This window comes from Pelobates fuscus, chromosome 4 (genome assembly GCF_036172605.1).
Source record: "Pelobates fuscus isolate aPelFus1 chromosome 4, aPelFus1.pri, whole genome shotgun sequence".
Lineage (NCBI taxonomy): Eukaryota > Metazoa > Chordata > Amphibia > Anura > Pelobatidae > Pelobates > Pelobates fuscus.
Window position 1 is genome coordinate 386,664,531 of NC_086320.1, and position 25,704 is coordinate 386,690,234.

A 25,704-nucleotide genomic window follows, 5' to 3' on the forward strand; every position below is an offset into this window, starting at 1 on the left:
CAGACTGGCCAAAAGACAAACTTGGCAACCCAGGTGGGCCGCAATGGCCAAGGCCACAGATCTCCCCAGCCGGCCCCTACAGACCTGTTACTCCCTGGCGTCGGCACAAACTGGGGGCTCTTCAATTGGTGGGAAAATCAGAGATCTCTCACCGGCTAGCACAGTGCAATGCCAGCAGCCAGGGAGCTTTGGTCTGCACCCCACAGTGAGTGCAGACTGTGTGAGTCAATCGAGTGAATCAAAGTGTTGTCACTAATGTTATCAAATTTAATGCATTTTATCAACCAACAAAACCACTATTATTGCAACTCAATGTTTTACATTTTTAATGGACAAAATGGATATGATTGCTGTGCCATATTTAATATGGTAACATACAACATAGCAGAACGTGTGCGCTTTATCAGGGAAAATGATATACTTTATTACTATTCAGTATTATTGCACAACCAGCCCACCAGAATGATCCAGGTTAGGAGAGCAACTGTTACCAAAAGATGGCAATAATCTTGGCACACTTTATAAAACTATACATTATATACACTATATACACACTCAGCGATTACAAAAAACATCAGTTCTTGTCCTTCTCATGATGAAAGGTTAAGTAGAAAAGGTTATGTTTTCATTAAATCACCGCGGGAACTTATGGACTCTCGTCAAACCGGACCGTCTACTCCCAGCAGCTGGCACGGGAGGGTCTGGCAATAGCTAAGTCCCTGTATTAGATTTATAGAGATTTATAGTGTATGAGGTTTCAGTGCAGTTATCTAGAACTCAATGTGCCAATAGAAAATAATTGACAAAAAACTCTGGATAAGATCCAAGAGTCTAACACACACACAATACATGACACTAGTTAACACCTCTCTCTCCGCCTATCCTCATTTCACTCCAGAAAATCATCGTAGCAAAGCCTGCTCCCTGCAGCAGCCAATATGGTCCAGCAAATCTTCTGCCGGGCGTTGGTCTCTGCGAGTTGGCTCTCAGGGGCCATAAAGACCAGACCACTCGGAGCAGCTCTGAGGGTGGTTGACTCTACCTGGTATGCTCCAGGGGGAAAGGATGCTCGTAAGGATTTTGCAGAGAAACATATTCAGGGGGCATCGTTCTTTGATATGGACCAATGCTCAGAAAAATCTTCACCCTACGAAATGATGCTGCCAAGCGAGTCCCAGTTTGCCAAGTATGTGGGTAGTCTTGGCATCAACAACCAGAGCCACGTAGTGGTCTATGATTGTGACAGTGCAGGCATGATGTACGCTCCTCGGGTCTGGTGGATGTTTAGACTATTCGGTCATAATAAAGTGTCAGTGCTGGACGGGGGGTTAAAGAACTGGCTAAAGCAAGGGTTGCCGGTGACGGCCGAGGTCACAGAGTTTAAACCTCAAACTTTCCAGACAAAACTAAATCGCTGTCTGCTGAAGACCTTCGAGGACATTCAAGAGAACTTAAGTAGCACGAAATTCCAACTGGTGGATGCTCGAGGAGAGGCACGATTTAGGGGCCCCGAGCCCAAGCCCGGAGAAGGTAAGGGTTTGTAAAAAGACTGAATGCAGCATCTTAACATATGGAAATCAGCAATCCACGACAAGGAGCAGGATGTGTAACAAAGCTCAGTAATTAGCCAGAGGGAGCTTCCAGAGCAAACAATTGCAGAATGAGAGCGAGAAGGAGAGAATGAAGGACACTCAGAGAGATACAATATATATATAATGGCTGAACACACAGACTGCATGTAGACAACAATATATCCACTATACAGAGCAAACTACTGACACACTATACAGAGCCAACTACTGACACACTATACAGAGATACAATGTAAAGAGCCAACTACTGACACACTATACAGAGATACAACGTAAAGAGCCAACTACTGACACACTATACAGAGCTACAAAGTAAAGAGCCTACTACTGACACACTATACAGAGATACAATGTAAAGAGCCAACTACTGACACACTATGCAGAGATACAATGTAAAGAGCCAACTACTGACACACTATACAGAGATACAATGTAAAGAGCCAACTACTGACACACTATACAGAGATACAATGTAAAGAGCCAACTACTGACACACTATACAGAGATACAATGTAAAGAGCCAACTACTGACACACTATACAGAGATACAATGTAAAGAGTCAACTACTGACACACTATACAGAGATACAATGTAAAGAGCCAACTACTGACACACTATACAGAGATACAATGTAAAGAGCCAACTACTGACACACTATACAGAGATACAATGTAAAGAGCCAACTACTGACACACTATACAGAGATACAACGTAAAGAGCACACTACTGACACACTATACAGAGATACAATGTAAAGAGCCAACTACTGACACCCTATACAGAGATACAATGTAAAGAGCCAACTACTGACACACTATACAGAGATACAATGTAAAGAGCCAACTACTGACACACTATACAGAGATACAATGTAAAGAGCCAACTACTGACACACTATACAGAGATACAATGTAAAGAGTCAACTACTGACACACTATACAGAGATACAATGTAAAGAGCCAACTACTGACACACTATACAGAGATACAATGTAAAGAGCCAACTACTGACACACTATACAGAGATACAATGTAAAGAGCCAACTACTGACACACTATACAGAGATACAATGTAAAGAGCCAACTACTGACACACTATACAGAGATACAATGTAAAGAGCCAACTACTGACACACTATACAGAGATACAATGTAAAGAGTCAACTACTGACACACTATACAGAGATACAACGTAAAGAGCCAACTACTGACACACTATACAGAGATACAACGTAAAGAGCCAACTACTGACACACTATACAGAGATACAATGTAAAGAGCCAACTACTGACACACTATACAGAGATACAATGTAAAGAGCCAACTACTAACACACTATACAGAGATACAATGTAAAGAGCCAACTACTGACACACTATACAGAGATACAATGTAAAGAGCCAACTACTGACACACTATACAGAGATACAATGTAAAGAGCCAACTACTGACACACTATACAGAGATACAATGTAAAGAGCCAACTACTGACACACTATACAGAGATACAATGTAAAGAGCCAACTACTGACACACTATACAGAGATACAATGTAAAGAGCCTACTACTGACACACTATACAGAGATACAATGTAAAGAGCCAACTACTGACACACTATACAGAGATACAATGTAAAGAGCCAACTACTGACACACTATACAGAGATACAATGTAAAGAGCCTACTACTGACACACTATACAGAGATACAATGTAAAGAGCCAACTACTGACACACTATACAGAGATACAATGTAAAGAGCCAACTACTGACACCCTATACAGAGATACAATGTAAAGAGCCAACTACTGACACACTATACAGAGATACAATGTAAAGAGCCAACTACTGACACACTATACAGAGATACAACGTAAAGAGCCAACTACTGACACACTATACAGAGATACAATGTAAAGAGCCAACTACTGACACACTATACAGAGATACGATGTAAAGAGCCAACTACTGACACACTATACAGAGATACAACGTAAAGAGCCAACTACTGACACACTATACAGAGATACAATGTAAAGAGCCAACTACTGACACCCTATACAGAGATACAATGTAAAGAGCCAACTACTGACACACTATACAGAGATACAACGTAAAGAGCCAACTACTGACACACTATACAGAGATACAATGTAAAGAGCCAACTACTGACACACTATACAGAGATACAATGTAAAGAGCCAACTACTGACACACTATACAGAGATACAATGTAAAGAGCCAACTACTAACACACTATACAGAGATACAATGTAAAGAGCCAACTACTGACACACTATACAGAGATACAAGGTAAAGAGCCAACTACTGACACACTATACAGAGATACAAGGTAAAGAGCCAACTACTGACACACTATACAGAGATACAACGTAAAGAGCCTACTACTGACACACTATACAGAGCTACAAAGTAAAGAGCCAACTACTGACACACTATACAGAGATACAATGTAAAGAGCCAACTACTGACACACTATACAGAGCCAACTACTGACACACTATACAGAGCTACAAAGTAAAGAGCCAACTACTGACACACTATACAGAGATACAACGTAAAGAGCCTACTACTGACACACTATACAGAGCTACAAAGTAAAGAGCCAACTACTGACACACTATACAGAGATACAATGTAAAGAGTCAACTACTGACACACTATACAGAGATACAATGTAAAGAGCCAACTACTGACACACTATACAGAGCTACAAAGTAAAGAGCCAACTACTGACACACTATACAGAGATACAATGTAAAGAGCCAACTACTGACACACTATACAGAGATACAATGTAAAGAGCCAACTACTGACACACTATACAGAGCTACAAAGTAAAGAGCCAACTACTGACACACTATACAGAGATACAATATATATATAATGGCTGAACACACAGACTGCATGTAGACAACAATATATCCACTATACAGAGCCAACTACTGACACACTATACAGAGCCAACTACTGACACACTATACAGAGATACAATGTAAAGAGCCAACTACTGACACACTATACAGAGATACAATGTAAAGAGCCAACTACTGACACACTATACAGAGATACAATGTAAAGAGCCAACTACTGACACACTATACAGAGATACAATGTAAAGAGCCAACTACTGACACACTATACAGAGATACAATGTAAAGAGCCAACTACTGACACACTATACAGAGATACAATGTAAAGAGCCAACTACTGACACACTATACAGAGCTACAAAGTAAAGAGCCAACTACTGACACACTATACAGAGCTACAAAGTAAAGAGCCAACTACTGACACACTATACAGAGATACAATGTAAAGAGCCAACTACTGACACACTATACAGAGATACAATGTAAAGAGCCAACTACTGACACACTATACACAGATACAATGTAAAGAGCCAACTACTGACACACTATACAGAGATACAATGTAAAGAGCCAACTACTGACACACTATACAGAGATACAATGTAAAGAGCCAACTACTGACACACTATACACAGATACAATGTAAAGAGCACACTACTGACACACTATACAGAGATACAATGTAAAGAGCCAACTACTGACACACTATACAGAGATACAATGTAAAGAGCCAACTACTGACACACTATACAGAGATACAAAGTAAAGAGCCAACTACTGACACACTATACAGAGATACAATGTAAAGAGCCAACTACTGACACACTATACAGAGATACAATGTAAAGAGCCAACTACTGACACACTATACAGAGCTACAAAGTAAAGAGCCAACTACTGACACACTATACAGAGATACAATGTAAAGAGCCAACTACTGACACACTATACAGAGATACAATGTAAAGAGCCAACTACTGACACACTATACAGAGATACAATGTAAAGAGCCAACTACTGACACACTATACAGAGATACAATGTAAAGAGCCAACTACTGACACACTATACAGAGATACAATGTAAAGAGCCAACTACTGACACACTATACAGAGATACAATGTAAAGAGCCTACTACTGACACACTATACAGAGATACAATGTAAAGAGCCAACTACTGACACACTATACAGAGATACAATGTAAAGAGCCAACTACTGACACGCTATACAGAGATACAATGTAAAGAGCCAACTACTGACACACTATACAGAGATACAATGTAAAGAGCCAACTACTGACACACTATACAGAGATACAATGTAAAGAGCCAACTACTGACACACTATACAGAGATACAATGTAAAGAGTCAACTACTGACACACTATACAGAGATACAATGTAAAGAGCCAACTACTGACACACTATACAGAGATACAATGTAAAGAGCCAACTACTGACACACTATACAGAGATACAACGCAAAGAGCCAACTACTGACACGCTATACAGAGATACAATGTAAAGAGCCAACTACTGACACACTATACAGAGATACAATGTAAAGAGCCAACTACTGACACACTATACAGAGATACAATGTAAAGAGCCAACTACTAACACACTATACAGAGATACAATGTAAAGAGCCAACTACTGACACACTATACAGAGATACAATGTAAAGAGCCAACTACTGACACACTATACAGAGATACAATGTAAAGAGCCAACTACTGACACACTATACAGAGATACAATGTAAAGAGCCAACTACTGACACACTATACAGAGATACAATGTAAAGAGCCAACTACTGACACACTATACAGAGATACAATGTAAAGAGTCAACTACTGACACACTATACAGAGCTACAACGTAAAGAGCCAACTACTGACACACTATACAGAGATGCAATGTAAAGAGCCAACTACTGACACACTATACAGAGATACAACGTAAAGAGCCAACTACTGACACACTATACAGAGATACAAGGTAAAGAGCCAACTACTGACACTATACAGAGATACAATGTAAAGAGCAACTACTGACACACTATACAGAGATACAATGTAAAGAGCCAACTACTGACACACTATACAGAGATACAATGTAAAGAGCCAACTACTGACACACTATACAGAGATACAATGTAAAGAGCCAACTACTGACACACTATACAGAGATACAATGTAAAGAGCCAACTACTGACACACTATACAGAGATACAATGTAAAGAGCCAACTACTGACACACTATACAGAGATACAATGTAAAGAGCCAACTACTGACACACTATACAGAGATACAATGTAAAGAGCCAACTACTGACACACTATACAGAGATACAATGTAAAGAGCCAACTACTGACACACTATACAGAGATACGATGTAAAGAGCCAACTACTGACACACTATACAGAGATACAACGTAAAGAGCCAACTACTGACACACTATACAGAGATACAACGTAAAGAGCCAACTACTGACACACTATACAGAGATACGATGTAAAGAGTCAACTACTGACACACTATACAGAGATACAATGTAAAGAGCCAACTACTGACACACTATACAGAGATACAATGTAAAGAGCCAACTACTGACACACTATACAGAGATACAATGTAAAGAGCCAACTACTGACACACTATACAGAGATACAATGTAAAGAGTCAACTACTGACACACTATACAGAGATACAATGTAAAGAGCCAACTACTGACACACTATACAGAGATACAATGTAAAGAGCCAACTACTGACACACTATACAGAGATACAATGTAAAGAGCCAACTACTGACACACTATACAGAGATACAATGTAAAGAGTCAACTACTGACACACTATACAGAGATACAATGTAAAGAGCCAACTACTGACACACTATACAGAGATACAATGTAAAGAGCCAACTACCGACACACTATACAGAGATACAATGTAAAGAGCCAACTACTGACACACTATACAGAGATACAATGTAAAGAGTCAACTACTGACACACTATACAGAGATACAATGTAAAGAGCCAACTACTGACACACTATACAGAGATACAATGTAAAGAGCCAACTACTGACACACTATACAGAGATACAAAGTAAAGAGCCAACTACTGACACACTATACAGAGATACAAAGTAAAGAGCCAACTACTGACACACTATACAGAGATACAATGTAAAGAGCCAACTACTGACACACTATACAGAGATACAATGTAAAGAGTCAACTACTGACACACTATACAGAGATACAATGTAAAGAGCCAACTACTGACACACTATACAGAGATACAAAGTAAAGAGCCAACTACTGACACACTATACAGAGATACAAAGTAAAGAGCCAACTACTGACACACTATACAGAGATACAATGTAAAGAGCCAACTACTGACACACTATACAGAGATACAATGTAAAGAGCCAACTACTGACACACTATACAGAGATACAATGTAAAGAGCCAACTACTGACACACTATACAGAGATACAATGTAAAGAGCCAACTACTGACACACTATACACAGATACAATGTAAAGAGTCAACTACTGACACACTATACAGAGATACAATGTAAAGAGCCAACTACTGACACACTATACAGAGATACAATGTAAAGAGCCAACTACTGACACACTATACAGAGATACAATGTAAAGAGCCAACTACTGACACACTATACAGAGATACAATGTAAAGAGCCAACTACTGACACGCTATACAGAGATACAATGTAAAGAGCCAACTACTGACACGCTATACAGAGATACAATGTAAAGAGCCAACTACTGACACACTATACAGAGATACAATGTAAAGAGTCAACTACTGACACACTATACAGAGATACAATGTAAAGAGCCAACTACTGACACACTATACAGAGATACAATGTAAAGAATCAACTACTGACATACTATACAGAGATACAATGTAAAGAGCCAACTACTGACACACTATACAGAGATACAATGTAAATAGCCAACTACTGACACACTATACAGAGATACAATGTAAAGAGCCTACTACTGACACACTATACAGAGATACAATGTAAAGAGCCAACTACTGACACACTATACAGAGATACAATGTAAAGAGCCAACTACTGACACACTATACAGAGATACAATGTAAAGAGCCAACTACTGACACACTATACAGAGATACAATGTAAAGAGCCAACTACTGACACACTATACAGAGATACAATGTAAAGAAGCTACTACTGACACACTATACCGAGATACAATGTAAAGAGCCAACTACTGACACACTATACAGAGATACAATGTAAAGAGCCAACTACTGACACACTATACAGAGATACAATGTAAAGAGCCAACTACTGACACACTATACAGAGATACAATGTAAAGAGCCAACTACTGACACACTATACAGAGATACAATGTAAAGAGCCAACTACTGACACACTATACAGAGATACAATGTAAAGAGCCAACTACTGACACACTATACAGAGATACAATGTAAAGAGCCAACTACTGACACACTATACAGAGATACAAAGTAAAGAAGCTACTACTGACACACTATACCGAGATACAATGTAAAGAGCCAACTACTGACACACTATACAGAGATACAATGTAAAGAGCCAACTACTGACACACTATACAGAGATACAAAGTAAAGAGCCAACTACTAACACACTATACAGAGATACAATGTAAAGAGTCAACTACTGACACACTATACAGAGATACAATGTAAAGAGCCAACTACTGACACACTATACAGAGATACAATGTAAAGAGCCAACTACTGACACACTATACAGAGATACAATGTAAAGAGCCAACTACTGACACACTATACAGAGATACAATGTAAAGAGTCAACTACTGACACACTATACAGAGATACAATGTAAAGAGCCAACTACTGACACACTATACAGAGATACAATGTAAAGAGCCAACTACAGACACACTATACAGAGATACAATGTAAAGAGCCAACTACTGACACACTATACCGAGATACAATGTAAAGAGCCAACTACTGACACACTATACAGAGATACAATGTAAAGAGCCAACTACTGACACACTATACACAGATACAATGTAAAGAGCCAACTACTGGCACACTATACAGAGATACAACGTAAAGAGCCAACTACTGACACACTATACAGAGATACAATGTAAAGAGCCAACTACCGACACACTATACAGAGATACAATGTAAAGAGCCAACTACTGACACACTATACAGAGATACGATGTAAAGAGCCAACTACTGACACACTATACAGAGATACAATGTAAAGAGCCAACTACTGACACACTATACAGAGATACAATGTAAAGAGCCAACTACTGACACACTATACAGAGATACAATGTAAAGAGCCAACTACTGACACACTATACAGAGATACGATGTAAAGAGCCAACTACTGACACACTATACAGAGATACAATGTAAAGAGCCAACTACTGACACACTATACAGAGATACAAAGTAAAGAGCCAACTACTGACACACTATACAGAGATACAATGTAAAGAGCCAACTACTGACACACTATACAGAGATACAATGTAAAGAGCCAACTACTGACACACTATACAGAGATACAATGTAAAGAGCCAACTACTGACACACTATACAGAGATACAATGTAAAGAGCCAACTACTGACACACTATACACAGATACAATGTAAAGAGCCAACTACTGACACACTATACAGAGATACAATGTAAAGAGCCAACTACTGACACACTATACAGAGATACAATGTAAAGAGCTAACTACTGACACACTATACAGAGATACAATGTAAAGAGCCAACTACTGACACACTATACAGAGATACAAAGTAAAGAGCCAACTACTGACACACTATACAGAGATACAATGTAAAGAGCCAACTACTGACACACTATACACAGATACAATGTAAAGAGCCAACTACTGACACACTATACACAGATACAATGTAAAGAGCCAACTACTGACACGCTATACAGAGATACAATGAAAGAGCCAACTACTGACACACTATACAGAGATACAATGTAAAGAGCCAACTACTGACACACTATACAGAGATACAATGTAAAGAGCCAACTACTGACACACTATACAGAGATACAATGTAAAGAGCCAACTACTGACACACTATACAGAGATACGATGTAAAGAGCCAACTACTGACACACTATACAGAGATACAATGTAAAGAGCCAACTACTGACACACTATACAGAGATACAATGAAAGAGCCAACTACTGACACACTATACAGAGATACAATGTAAAGAGTCAACTACTGACACACTATACAGAGATACAATGTAAAGAGCCAACTACTGACACACTATACAGAGATACGATGTAAAGAGTCAACTACTGACACACTATACAGAGATACAATGTAAAGAGCCAACTACTGACACACTATACAGAGATACAATGTAAAGAGCCAACTACTGACACACTATACAGAGATACAATGTAAAGAGCCAACTACTGACACACTATACAGAGATACAATGTAAAGAGCCGACTACTGACACACTATACAGAGATACAATGTAAAGAGCCAACTACTGACACACTATACAGAGATACAATGTAAAGAGCCAACTACTAACACACTATACAGAGATACAATGTAAAGAGCCAACTACTGACACACTATACAGAGATACAATGTAAAGAGCCTACTACTGACACACTATACAGAGATACAATGTAAAGAGCCAACTACTAACACACTATACAGAGATACAATGTAAAGAGCCAACTACTGACACACTATACAGAGATACAATGTAAAGAGCCAACTACTGACACACTATACAGAGATACGATGTAAAGAGCCAACTACTGACACACTATACAGAGATACAATGTAAAGAGCCAACTACTGACACACTATACAGAGATACGATGTAAAGAGCCAACTACTGACACACTATACAGAGATACGATGTAAAGAGCCAACTACTGACACACTATACAGAGATACAATGTAAAGAGCCAACTACTGACACACTATACAGAGATACAATGAAAGAGCCAACTACTGACACACTATACAGAGATACAATGTAAAGAGCCAACTACTGACACACTATACAGAGATACGATGTGAAGAGCCAACTACTGACACACTATACAGAGATACAATGTAAAGAGCCAACTACTGACACACTATACAGAGATACAACGTAAAGAGCCAACTACTGACACACTATACAGAGATACAATGTAAAGAGCCAACTACTGACACACTATACAGAGATACAATGTAAAGAGCCAACTACTGACACACTATACAGAGATACGATGTGAAGAGCCAACTACTGACACACTATACAGAGATACAATGTAAAGAGCCAACTACTGACACACTATACAGAGATACAATGTAAAGAGCCAACTACTGACACACTATACAGAGATACAATGAAAGAGCCAACTACTGACACACTATACAGAGATACAATGTAAAGAGCCAACTACTGACACACTATACAGAGATACAAGGTAAAGAGCCAACTACTGACACACTATACAGAGATACAATGTAAAGAGCCAACTACTGACACACTATACAGAGATACAATGTAAAGAGCCAACTACTGACACACTATACAGAGATACAATGTAAAGAGCCAACTACTGACACACTATACAGAGATACAATGTAAAGAGCCAACTACTGACACACTATACAGAGATACAATGTAAAGAGCCAACTACTGACACACTATACAGAGATACAATGAAAGAGCCAACTACTGACACGCTATACAGAGATACAATGTAAAGAGCCAACTACTGACACACTATACAGAGATACAAGGTAAAGAGCCAACTACTGACACACTATACAGAGATACAATGTAAAGAGCCAACTACTGACACACTATACAGAGATACAATGTAAAGAGCCAACTACTGACACACTATACAGAGATACAATGTAAAGAGCCAACTACTGACACACTATACAGAGATACAATGTAAAGAGCCAACTACTGACACACTATACAGAGATACAATGTAAAGAGCCAACTACTGACACACTATACAGAGATACAATGTAAAGAGCCAACTACTGACACACTATACAGAGATACAATGTAAAGAGCCAACTACTGACACACTATACAGAGATACAATGTAAAGAGCCAACTACTGACACACTATACACAGATACAATGTAAAGAGCCAACTACTGACACACTATACAGAGATACAATGTAAAGAGCCAACTACTGACACACTATACAGAGATACAATGTAAAGAGCCTACTACTGACACACTATACAGAGATACAAGGTAAAGAGCCAACTACTGACACACTATACAGAGATACAAAGTAAAGAGCCAACTACTGACACACTATACAGAGATACAATGTAAAGAGCCAACTACTGACACACTATACAGAGATACAATGTAAAGAGCCAACTACTGACACACTATACAGAGATACAACGTAAAGAGCCAACTACTGACACACTATACAGAGCTACAAAGTAAAGAGCCAACTACTGACACACTATACAGAGATACAATGTAAAGAGCCAACTACTGACACACTATACAGAGATACAATGTAAAGAGCCAACTACTGACACACTATACAGAGATACAATGTAAAGAGCCAACTACTGACACACTATACAGAGATACAATGTAAAGAGCCAACTACTGACACACTATACAGAGATACAATGTAAAGAGCCAACTACTGACACACTATACAGAGATACAATGTAAAGAGCCAACTACTGACACACTATACAGAGATACAATGTAAAGAGCCAACTACTGACACACTATACAGAGATACAATGTAAAGAGCCAACTACTGACACACTATACAGAGATACAATGTAAAGAATCAACTACTGACACACTATACAGAGATACAATGTAAAGAGCCGACTACTGACACACTATACAGAGCCAACTACTGACACACTATACAGAGCTACAAAGTAAAGAGCCAACTACTGACACACTATACAGAGATACAATGTAAAGAGCCAACTACTGACACACTATACAGAGATACAATGTAAAGAGTCAACTACTGACACACTATACAGAGATACAATGTAAAGAGCCAACTACTGACACACTATACAGAGATACAATGTAAAGAGCCAACTACTGACACACTATACAGAGATACAATGTAAAGAGCCAACTACTGACACACTATACAGAGATACAATGTAAAGAGCCAACTACTGACACACTATACAGAGATACAATGTAAAGAGCCAACTACTGACACACTATACAGAGATACAATGTAAAGAGCCAACTACTGACACACTATACAGAGATACAATGTAAAGAGCCAACTACTGACACACTATACAGAGATACAATGTAAAGAGCCAACTACTGACACACTATACACAGATACAATGTAAAGAGCCAACTACTGACACACTATACAGAGATACAATGTAAAGAATCAACTACTGACACACTATACAGAGATATCGAGAGAGAGTGTACAGACTGTATATAGAGATTCTATACTCAGTGAATGGGGAGCTGCAAGGGTTAATGCTCAGTCTATGGAGAGCTACAGGGTTATGGGCTCAGTTTATGAAGAGCTGCAGGGTTCAGTCTATGGAGAGGTACAGGGTTATGGGCTCAGTTTATGAAGAGCTGAAGGGTTCAGTCTATGGAGAGCTGCAGAGTTCAGTATTCAGTCTATAAAGAGCTGCAGGGTTCCGTGCTCGGTCTATGGAGAGCTGCAGGGTTCAGTATTCAGTCTGTGGAGAGCTGCTGGGTTCAGTGTTCAGTCTATGGAGAGCTGCAGGGTTCCGTGCTCAGTCTGTGGAGAGCTGCTGGGTTCAGTATTCAGTCTATGGAGAGCTGCAGAGTTCAGTGCTCAGTCTATGGAAAGCTGCAGGGTTCAGTGCTCAGTCTATGGAGAGCTGCAGGGTTCCGTGCTCAGTCTATGGAGAGCTGCTGGGTTCAGTCTATGGAGAGCTGCAGGGTTCAGTATTCAGTCAATGTAGAGCTGCAGGGTTCAGTGTTCAGTCTATGGAGAGCTGCAGAGTTTAGCGTTCAGTCTATCAAGAGCTGCAGGGTTCAGTATTCAGTCTATGGAGAGCTGCAGGGTTCAGTGCTCAGTCTATGGAGAGCTGCAGGGTTCAGTGCTAAGTCTATGGAGAGCTGCAGGGTTCAGTGCTCAGTCTATGGAAAGCTGCAGGGTTCAGTGCTCAGTCTATGGAGAGCTGCAGGGTTCAGTGTTCAGTCTATGGAAAGCTGCAGGGTTCAGTATTCAATCTATGGAGAGCTGCAGGGTTCAGTGCTCAGTCTATGGAGAGCTGCAAGGTTCAGTGTTCAGTCTATGGAGAGCTGCAGGGTTCCGTATTCAGTCTATGTAGAGCTGCAGGGTTCAGTATTAGGAGAGCTGCAGGGTTCAGTGTATGGAGAGCCACAACTTTTAGTGCTCTGTGTACGAAGAGCTGCAGGGTTCAATGTTCAGTCTATGGAGAGCTGCAGGGTTCGGTGTTCAGTATATGTAGAGCTGCAGGGTTCAGTGTTCAGTCAATGGAGAGCTGCAGGGATCAGTATTCAGTCTATGGAGAGCTGCAGGGTTCAGTGCTCAGTCTATGGAGAGCTGCAGGGTTCAGTGTTCAGTCTATGGAGAGCTGCAGGGTTCAGTGTTCAGTCTATGGGGAGTTGCAGGGTTCAGTATTCAGTCTATGGAGAGCTGCAGGGTTCAGTGCTCAGTCTATGGAGAGCGGCAGGGTTCAGTGTTCAGTCTATGGAGCACTGCAGGGTTCAGTATTCAGTCTATAGAGAGCTGCAGGGTTCAGTGTTCAGTCTATGGAGAGCTGCAGGGTTCAGTGTTCAGTCTATGGAGAGCTGCAGGGTTCAGTGCTCAGTCTATGGAGAGCTGCAGGGTTCAGTGCTCAGTCTATGGAGAGCTGCAGGGTTCAGTGTTCAGTCTATGGACTGCTGCAGGGTTCAGTGCTCAGTCTATTGAGTATTAGGAGAGCTGCAGGGTTCAGTGTATGGAGAGCCACAGGTTTTAGTGCTCTGTGTACGAAAAGCTGCAGGGTTCAATGTTCAGTCTATGGAGAGCTGCAGGGTTTGGTGTTCAGTCTATGTAGAGCTGCAGGGTTCAGTGTTCGGTCAATGGAGAGCTGCAGGGATCAGTCTATGGAGAGCTGTAGGGTTCAGTGCTCAGTCTATGGAGAGCTGCAGGGTTTAGTATTCAGTCTATGGAGAGCTGCAGGGTTCCGTGTTCAGTCTATGGGAGTTGCAGGGTTCAGTGCAGAAGCTCTATGGAGAGCTGCTGGGTTCTCAATAGAGAGCTTCAGGGTTCAGTGCTCAGTCTATGGAGAGCTGCAGGGTTCAGTATTCAGTCTATGGAGAGCTGCAGGGTTCCGTGCTCGGTCTGTGGAGAGCTGCAGGGTTCAGTATTCAGTCTATGGAGAGCTGCAGGGTTCAGTGCTCAGTCTATGGAGACCTGCAGGATTCAGTATTCAGTCTGTGGAGAGCTGCAGGGTTCAGTGCTCAGTCTATGGAGAGCTGCAGGGTTCAGTGCTCAGTCTATGGAGAGCTGCAGGGTTCAGTATTCAGTCTATGGAGAGCTGCAGGGTTCAGTATTCAGTCTATGGATAGCTGCAGGGTTCAGTGCTCAGTCTATGGAGAGCTGCAGGGTTCAGTGCTCAGTCCATGGAGAGCTGCAGTGTTCAGTATCCAGTCCGTGGAGAGCTGCAGGGTTCCGTATACAGTCTGTGGAGAGCTGCAGGGTTCAGTGCTCAGTCCATGGAGAGCTGCAGTGTTCAGTATCCAGTCCGTGGAGAGCTGCAGGGTTCAGTATACAGTCTGTGGAGAGCTGCAGGGTTCAGTGCTCAGTCTATGGAGAGCTGCAGGGTTCAGTGCTCAGTCTATGGAGAGCTGCGGGGTTCAGTGTTCAATCTATGGAGAGCTGCAGAGTTTAGCGTTCAGTTTATGGAGAGCTGCAGGGTTCAGTGCTCAGTCTATGGAGAGCTGCAGGGTTCAGTATTCAGTCTATGGAGAGCTGCTGGGTTCAGTGCTCAGTCTATGGAGAGCTGCAGGGCTCAGTATTCAGTCTATGGAGAGCTGCAGGGTTCCGTGTTCAGTCTATGGAGAGCTGCAGGGATCAGTCTATGGAGAGCTGCAGGGTTCAGTATTCAGTCTATGGAGAGCTGCAGGGTTCAGTATTCAGTCTATGGAGAGCTGCAGGGTTCAGTGCTCAGTCTATGGAGACCTGCAGGATTCAGTATTCAGTCTGTGGAGAGCTGCAGGGTTCAGTGCTCAGTCTATGGAGAGCTGCGGGGTTCAGTGCTCAGTCTATGGAGAGCTGCAGGGTTCAGTATTCAGTCTATGGAGAGCTGCAGGGTTCAGTATTCAGTCTATGGATAGCTGCAGGGTTCAGTGCTCAGTCTATGGAGAGCTGCAGGGTTCAGTGCTCAGTCCATGGAGAGCTGCAGTGTTCAGTATCCAGTCCGTGGAGAGCTGCAGGGTTCCGTATACAGTCTGTGGAGAGCTGCAGGGTTCAGTGCTCAGTCCATGGAGAGCTGCAGTGTTCAGTATCCAGTCCGTGGAGAGCTGCAGGGTTCCGTATACAGTCTGTGGAGAGCTGCAGGGTTCAGTGCTCAGTCCATGGAGAGCTGCAGTGTTCAGTATCCAGTCCGTGGAGAGCTGCAGGGTTCAGTATACAGTCTGTGGAGAGCTGCAGGGTTCAGTGCTCAGTCTATGGAGAGCTGCAGGGTTCAGTGCTCAGTCTATGGAGAGCTGCGGGGTTCAGTGTTCAGTCTATGGAGAGCTGCAGAGTTTAGCGTTCAGTTTATGGAGAGCTGCAGGGTTCAGTGCTCAGTCTATGGAGAGCTGCAGGGTTCAGTATTCAGTCTATGGAGAGCTGCTGGGTTCAGTGCTCAGTCTATGGAGAGCTGCAGGGCTCAGTATTCAGTCTATGGAGAGCTGCAGGGTTCCGTGCTCAGTCTATGGAGAGCTGCAGGGATCAGTCTATGGAGAGCTGCAGGGTTCAGTATTCAGTCTATGGAGAGCTGCAGGGTTCAGTATTCAGTCTATGGAGAGCTGCAGGGTTCAGTGCTCAGTCTATGGAGAGCTGCAGGGTTCAGTGCTCAGTCTATGGAGAGCTGCAGGGTTCAGTGCTCAGTCTATGGAGAGCTGCAGGGTTCAGTGCTCAGTCTATGGAGAGCTGCAGGGTTCAGTATTCAGTCAATGGAGAGCTGCAGGGTTCAGTGCTCAGTCTATGGAGACCTGCAGGATTCAGTATTCAGTCTATGGAGACCTGCAGGATTCAGTATTCAGTCTATGGAGAGCTGCAGGGTTCAGATCTCAGTCTATGGAGAGCTGCAGGGTTCAGTGCTCAGTCTATGAAGAGCTGCAGGGTTCAGTGCTCAGTCTATGGAGAGCTGCAGTGTTCAGTATTCAGTCTATGGAGAGCCGCAGGGTTCAGTATTCATTCTGTGGAGAGCTGCAGGATTCAGTATTCAGTCTGTAGAGAGCTGCAGGGTTCAGTGCTCAGTCTATGGAGGGCTGCAGGGTTCAGTGCTCAGTCTATGGAGACCTGCAGGATTCAGTATTCAGTCTGTAGGGAGCTGCAGGGTTCAGTGCTCAGTCTATGGAGAGCTGCAGGGTTCAGTGCTCAGTCTATGGAGGGCTGCAGGGTTCAGTGCTCAGTCTATGGAGACCTGCAGGATTCAGTATTCAGTCTGTAGGGAGCTGCAGGGTTCAGTGCTCAGTCTGTGGAGGGCTGCAGGGTTCAGTGCTCGGTCTATGGAGGGCTGCAGGGTTCAGTATTCAGTCCATTGAGACCATGTAGTTTCAGGGTTCAATGACTGGCTGTAGCGATCAGTCTTTGTATAGTAATAGCTAATAGAGTTTGGTGCGTCTTATCTTATCATATCAAAACCGCAAGGGAAACCATTAATGAGTGCTTCCCTGGGTGGCCGCCATTCGTCCGGGCGAACGCCACCGACTCGGTCATTTCCCAAACGAGGACCTACCCGGTGCCCCATTAAAACGTTCACACCAATTAATCAAATAATTTGCACTCGCAACATAGGTGTAATTAATCAGTGCTTCCCTGGGTGGCCGCCATTCATATAGAAGATTGCCATCCAGGGAGAGCATTTGTACCCCGAAAGGAGACGCTTCACTTGTCTGGGTTTCACACTAGGACCTCGCAAACGGAGACTAGTGTACCGAGGGATCAAGGCGAGGGTCCCTGAGATTGGTGTGGGCACTTTTATGGCACTGGCGAGTTTGGCAGGCGCTCATGAGCCTGAGGGACAAAGTGACCAGCTCTTTTCCCGCTGGCGGGCTTTTCTGTGCCTATTTCCCTAGACTCCCAGGCACAGAGACTGCTGGGAAGAAGACCCCTGATTGGTGTGGAGATCCCTGAGGATTTAGTGGCAGGCTTTGGGAACAAATGGGATGGAGACCCTTCATGTGCTGGGACCCCAAGAAGGGGGAGGATCTTGGGATAAGTTATTGTATGTTTGTGTGGTCAACCCCTTGCACGGGGTTATGCATAAAAGCCGTGTGTGGCCAATAAAATTGTGTTGTACCCCCAGGACTGTGTGTCGTCCAATTACTGGGAGGGATGAAAATGGGCTGGCTGAAGGAAGGGAATTAGCGGAGTTAACCAGTCGGGTTACCAGGGGTCCGCTACATGGGGTAAACTCACTAGTTATTGTGTTGTATTGTTGTTTATGGGATAAATTCACTAGTTATTGTATTGTTTATCGGGTACACTCACTAGTTATTGTGTTGTTGTTTATCGGGTACATTCACTAGTTATTGTGTTGTTGTTTATGGGGTACATTCACTAGTTATTGTGTTGTCGTTTATGGGGTACATTCACTAGTTATTGTGTTGTTGTTTGTGGGGTACATTCACGAGTTATTGTATTGTTCTTTATCGGCTACACTCACTAGTCATTGTGTTGTTGCATATCAGGTACATTCACTAGTAATTGTGTTGTATTGTTGTTTATGGGATAAATTTACTAGTTATTGTATTGTTTATAGGGTACATTCACTAGTAATTGTGTTGTTGTTTATGGGGTACATTCACTAGTTATTGTATTGTTGTTTATCGGGTACATTCACTATTGTGTGTTATTGTGTTGTTGTTTTGTGGGGTACATTCACTAGTCATTGTGTTGTTTATCGCGTACATTCACTAGTTATTGTGTTGTCGTTTATGGGGTACACTCACTAGTTATTGTGTTGTCGTTTATGGGGTACACTCACTAGTTATTGTGTTGTTGTTTATCGGGTAAATTCACTAGTTATTGTGTTGTTGTTTGTGGGGTACATTCACTAGTTATTGTGTTGTTGTTTATCGGGTACACTCACTAGTTATTCGGTTGTTGTTTATGGGGTACATTCACTAGTTATTGTGTTGTTCTTTATTGGCTACACTCACTAGTCATTGTGTTGTTGCATATCAGGTACATTCACTAGTCATTGTGTTGTTTATCGCGTACATTCACTAGTTATTGTGTTGTCGTTTATGGGGTACACTCACTAGTTATTGTGTTGTTGTTTATCGGGTACATTCACGAGTTATTGTGTTGTTGTTTGTGGGGTACATTCACTAGTTATTGTGTTGTTGTTTATGGGGTACATTCACTAGTTATTGTGTTGTTGTTTATGGGGTACATTCACTAGTTATTGTGTTGTTGTTTATCGGGTACATTCACTAGTTATTGTGTTGTTGTTTATGGGGTACATTCACTAGTTATTGTGTTGTTGTTTATCGGGTACATTCACTAGTTATTGTGTTGTTGTTTATGGGGTACACTCACTAGTTATTGGGTTGTTGTTTATGGGGTACATTCACTAGTTATTGTGTTGTTGTTTATCGGGTAAATTCACTAGTTATTGTGTTGTTGTTTATCGGGTACATTCACTAGTTATTGGGTTGTTGTTTATGGGGTACATTCACTAGTTATTGTGTTGTTGTTTATGGGGTACATTCACTAGTTATTGTGTTGTTGTTTATCGGGTACACTCACTAGTTATTGTGTTGTTGTTTATGGGGTACATTCACTAGTTATTGTGTTGTCGTTTATGGGGTACATTCACTAGTTATTGTGTTGTTGTTTGTGGGGTACATTCACGAGTTATTGTATTGTTCTTTATCGGCTACACTCACTAGTCATTGTGTTGTTGCATATCAGGTACATTCACTAGTAATTGTGTTGTATTGTTGTTTATGGGATAAATTTACTAGTTATTGTATTGTTTATAGGGTACATTCACTAGTAATTGTGTTGTTGTTTATGGGGTACATTCACTAGTTATTGTATTGTTGTTTATCGGGTACATTCACTATTGTGTGTTATTGTGTTGTTGTTTTGTGGGGTACATTCACTAGTCATTGTGTTGTTTATCGCGTACATTCACTAGTTATTGTGTTGTCGTTTATGGGGTACACTCACTAGTTATTGTGTTGTCGTTTATGGGGTACACTCACTAGTTATTGTGTTGTTGTTTATCGGGTAAATTCACTAGTTATTGTGTTGTTGTTTGTGGGGTACATTCACTAGTTATTGTGTTGTTGTTTATCGGGTACACTCACTAGTTATTCGGTTGTTGTTTATGGGGTACATTCACTAGTTATTGTGTTGTTCTTTATTGGCTACACTCACTAGTCATTGTGTTGTTGCATATCAGGTACATTCACTAGTCATTGTGTTGTTTATCGCGTACATTCACTAGTTATTGTGTTGTCGTTTATGGGGTACACTCACTAGTTATTGTGTTGTTGTTTATCGGGTACATTCACGAGTTATTGTGTTGTTGTTTGTGGGGTACATTCACTAGTTATTGTGTTGTTGTTTATGGGGTACATTCACTAGTTATTGTGTTGTTGTTTATGGGGTACATTCACTAGTTATTGTGTTGTTGTTTATCGGGTACATTCACTAGTTATTGTGTTGTTGTTTATGGGGTACATTCACTAGTTATTGTGTTGTTGTTTATCGGGTACATTCACTAGTTATTGTGTTGTTGTTTATGGGGTACACTCACTAGTTATTGGGTTGTTGTTTATGGGGTACATTCACTAGTTATTGTGTTGTTGTTTATCGGGTAAATTCACTAGTTATTGTGTTGTTGTTTATCGGGTACATTCACTAGTTATTGGGTTGTTGTTTATGGGGTACATTCACTAGTTATTGTGTTGTTGTTTATGGGGTACATTCACTAGTTATTGTGTTGTTGTTTATCGGGTACACTCACTAGTTATTGTGTTGTTGTTTATGGGGTACATTCACTAGTTATTGTGTTGTTTATGGGGTACATTCATTAGTTATTGTGTTGTTGTTTATGGGGTACATTCACTAGTTATTGTGTTGTTGTTCGTGGGGTCCACTCACTAGTTATTGTGTTGTTGTTTATCGGGTACATTCACTAGTTATTGTGTTGTTGTTTATGGGGTACATTCACTAGTTATTGTGTTGTTGTTTATGGGGTACACTCACTAGTTATTGTGTTGTTGTTTGTGGGGTACATTCACTAGTTATTGGGTTGTTGTTTATGGGGTACACTCACTAGTTATTGGGTTGTTGTTTATGGGGTACATTCACTAGTTATTGTGTTGTTGTTTATCGGGTACATTCACTAGTTATTGTGTTGTTGTTTATCGGGTACATTCACTAGTTATTGGATTGTTGTTTATGGGGTACATTCACTAGTTATTGTGTTGTTGTTTATGGGGTACATTCACTAGTTATTGTGTTGTTGTTTATGGGGTACACTCACTAGTTATTGTGTTGTTGTTTATGGGGTACATTCACTAGTTATTGTGTTGTTTATGGGGTACATTCACTAGTTATTGTGTTGTTGTTTATGGGGTACATTCACTAGTTATTGTGTTGTTGTTCGTGGGGTCCACTCACTAGTTATTGTGTTGTTGTTTATCGGGTACATTCACTAGTTATTGTGTTGTTGTTTATGGGGTACATTCACTAGTTATTGTGTTGTTGTTTATGGGGTACACTCACTAGTTATTGTGTTGTTGTTTGTGGGGTACATTCACTAGTTATTGGGTTGTTGTTTATCGGGTACATTCACTAGTTATTGTGTTGTTTATGGGGTACATTCACTAGTTATTGTGTTGTTGTTTATGGGGTACATTCACTAGTTATTGTGTTGTTGTTCGTGGGGTCCACTCACTAGTTATTGTGTTGTTGTTTATCGGGTACGTTCACTAGTTATTGTGTTGTTGTTTATGGGGTACATTCACTAGTTATTGGGTTGTTGTTTATCGGGTACATTCACTAGTTATTGTGTTGTTGTTTATGGGGTACACTCACTAATTATTGTGTTGTTGTTTGTGGGATACATTCACTAGTTATTGTGTTGTTGTTTATGGGGTACATTCACTAGTTATTGTGTTGTTGTTTATGGGGTACATTCACTAGTTATTGTGTTGTTGTTTATCAGGTACATTCACTAGTTAGTGTGTTGTTGTTTGTGGGGTACATTCACTAGTTATTGTGTTGTTGTTTGCGGGGTACATTCACTAGTTATTGGATTGTTGTTTATCGGGTACATTCACTAGTTATTGTGTTGTTGTTTATGGGGTACATTCACTAGTTATTGTGTTGTTGTTTATGGGGTACACTCACTAATTATTGTGTTGTTGTTTGTGGGATACATTCACTAGTTATTGTGTTGTTGTTTATCAGGTACATTCACTAGTTAGTGTGTTGTTGTTTATGGGGTACATTCACTAGTTATTGTGTTGTTGTTTGCGGGGTACATTCACTAGTTATTGGATTGTTGTTTATCGGGTACATTCACTAGTTATTGGATTGTTGTTTGTGGGGTACATTCACGAGTTATTGTGTTGGGAAGGCTATGGGGTAAATGCACTAAATTAGAAAGTGAAAACTGTATTAAAACATTCAGGCTATAGGAGCCAAGTTAAGATTAGCAGGACCCAGATAATCTCTCCAAATCTGCCTGAATTTTGTCTTAAAAACTCTTGTTTTCTTGGGGGGTATAAACACATGTATTATCAAATTTAGTTTATAGCAAAAACAGGTCATTAAAAATAATTCTACCACTTTAAAAGGGATACTATAAATGCCAGGAATAAAAAGCTGTATTCCTGGCACTATTGTTCCCCCTCCCTCGTGCCCCCCACCAACGTGAATAAAGAGTAAAAAAAAACAAAAAAACATATTTGCGGCTGGTTGTGGCTCCGCCTACTCTGATGTCTCGTGATGTGCGGGAGCTAATGCGTGTACGCGGCAAATGCAGCACACGCATTAGACCTCCCCATAGGAAAGCACTGAATCAATGTTTTCCTATGAAGAAAAATCTGACGCTGGATGTCGTTACCGGAGCAAAGGTCCATTAGGATCCAGGAAAGCAGGCACTAGGGGCAGACTTAGAGCTGCGATGTAGACATTGCATTTTCTCTGGAACTACAATGTTTCACTTTGCAGCACTAAGTGCAATAGGGACTCTGTACCCAGACACTAAAGGGACACTAAAGCAACCCAGATTATCTCAAGTGGTCTGGGAGTGGTGGTCCGGTCATGTTAACCCTGAAAAAATTGGAGCTGGGTCTTTTCTTTTAGAACAGCAAGGTTTACATTACAGACTGAAATACTACACTAGTGGCGGTCATACCGAGTAAAACCTGTCCATTACAAAAGGCCCAAAGAAAACTACAATTCTTTCCTATGAGAAAACTTGATAAATATGGAGATTGTTAGGGATCCGGAGTAATTCATTCTATTAATTTGTGGCAGTTTGCTCCAAACCCTTCATGGTGTGGGCCGTCACATCTTCTCCTGATCCCAACATGTTCACTGGTGCCCACAACTAGAACAAATGTAGCCATCCTTTCGAACACACCATTATCTTTTAATATTTATTTCTCTCTGTTTCTCATGTTTCAGGGATTGGACCTGGGCATATACCTGGCTCCCTCAACCTTCCCTTTTCCAGCTTATTGACAAAGGACGGATGTGAGAAACCAGTCGATGAGATCCGCAAGCTGTTCCAGGAGAAGGGGGTGGACCTGACCAAGCCGCTGACAGCCACGTGCCACCGCGGAGTCACTGCTTGTCACCTGGCACTGGCCGCCTTCGTTACTGGGAAACAGGATGTGGCTGTTTACGATGGTTCGTGGTCCGAATGGTTTCACCGAGCCGGTCCAGAGCACAAAGTTTATGAGAAAAAAGGCACAAAAGCATAGCAAACATTAGACAATGGAAACTAGACAAAATGGCTGCAGAGGCACACGAAACCATGGAGGCCTAGGTCACCTGATTAAGGGAGGCATCAAACTGCACCCAGGATTGCAAAGCAAATTAACCAATAGTAGCTCATATTTACATATAGACTCTGCTTTCAAGGGGAATATTTGGGGTTTTCTTCTAGATGAGGAAGTGATTACATTTCTGGCAATAAATTTTCTGTCCTAGAACCTAACTGGTTTCTTTACTAGAGTCGGAGTTGTGCTGAATTAAACAAATAAGAAGTAATGTTTTAGAAATATGGCAGAGCCGGAGTCTTTATCACTTTATATATAGATAAGCTGTGTTTTCAGCAACTGTAGCTCACGCAGGGTTAATTCAGGGCTATTCACCAAGGAGTCAGGAATTCAAAGTGAATTGCAAACGATAGGCCACAATAACAGAACTCAAACTGCAGCCAAACTGAGATCGTGGATACTCGGACATAAAATTTTAATTTAAAGGAACACAAACTTTAACCCCTTAACGACTAGTGACGGACGAGGTCCGTCACTCAGGGGAATGCGTTAATGACGAGTGACGGACCTCGTCCGTCACCCGTTAAAATTAACCCCAGATCGCCGCAATCGCGGCAATCGTGGGGTTAATGGTGCTCCGGTCTGCCTCTGCATTAGAGGCAGACCGGGAGCACCGGATCCGGCTGCCCCAGTACATGTGCCCGCTCTGACAGCATGTCTGAGCGGGCACATGTGCTCTCTATACTCACCTCCGCCTCCCTGCACTTCCTGGTTCTGTGTGAAGTGCAGGGAGACTGATCTTCAGTGATCCTGCCCCCTGGTGGAAAAAAAAAATAGTAAAATTAAAATCCCACCCCCCTTTACCCATTTTAATAAAAAATTAACCCCATTCCCTGCCAATTGATCACTGACTACAGTGATC

At 41.4% G+C, this 25,704-nt stretch overlaps 1 protein-coding gene across 1 annotated transcript; it reads left to right on the top strand.

Moving 5' to 3' along the window:
• The first annotated feature begins 809 nt into the window (after positions 1–809).
• LOC134608202 (thiosulfate sulfurtransferase-like) lies at positions 810–24,995 on the top strand. The gene is made up of 2 exons (XM_063450864.1): positions 810–1,530; positions 24,466–24,995. Exons 1-2 carry the CDS (start codon positions 939–941, stop codon positions 24,762–24,764), a joined length of 891 nt encoding a protein of 296 aa, XP_063306934.1. The 5' UTR covers positions 810–938; the 3' UTR covers positions 24,765–24,995.
• The last annotated feature ends 709 nt before the right edge of the window (positions 24,996–25,704 follow it).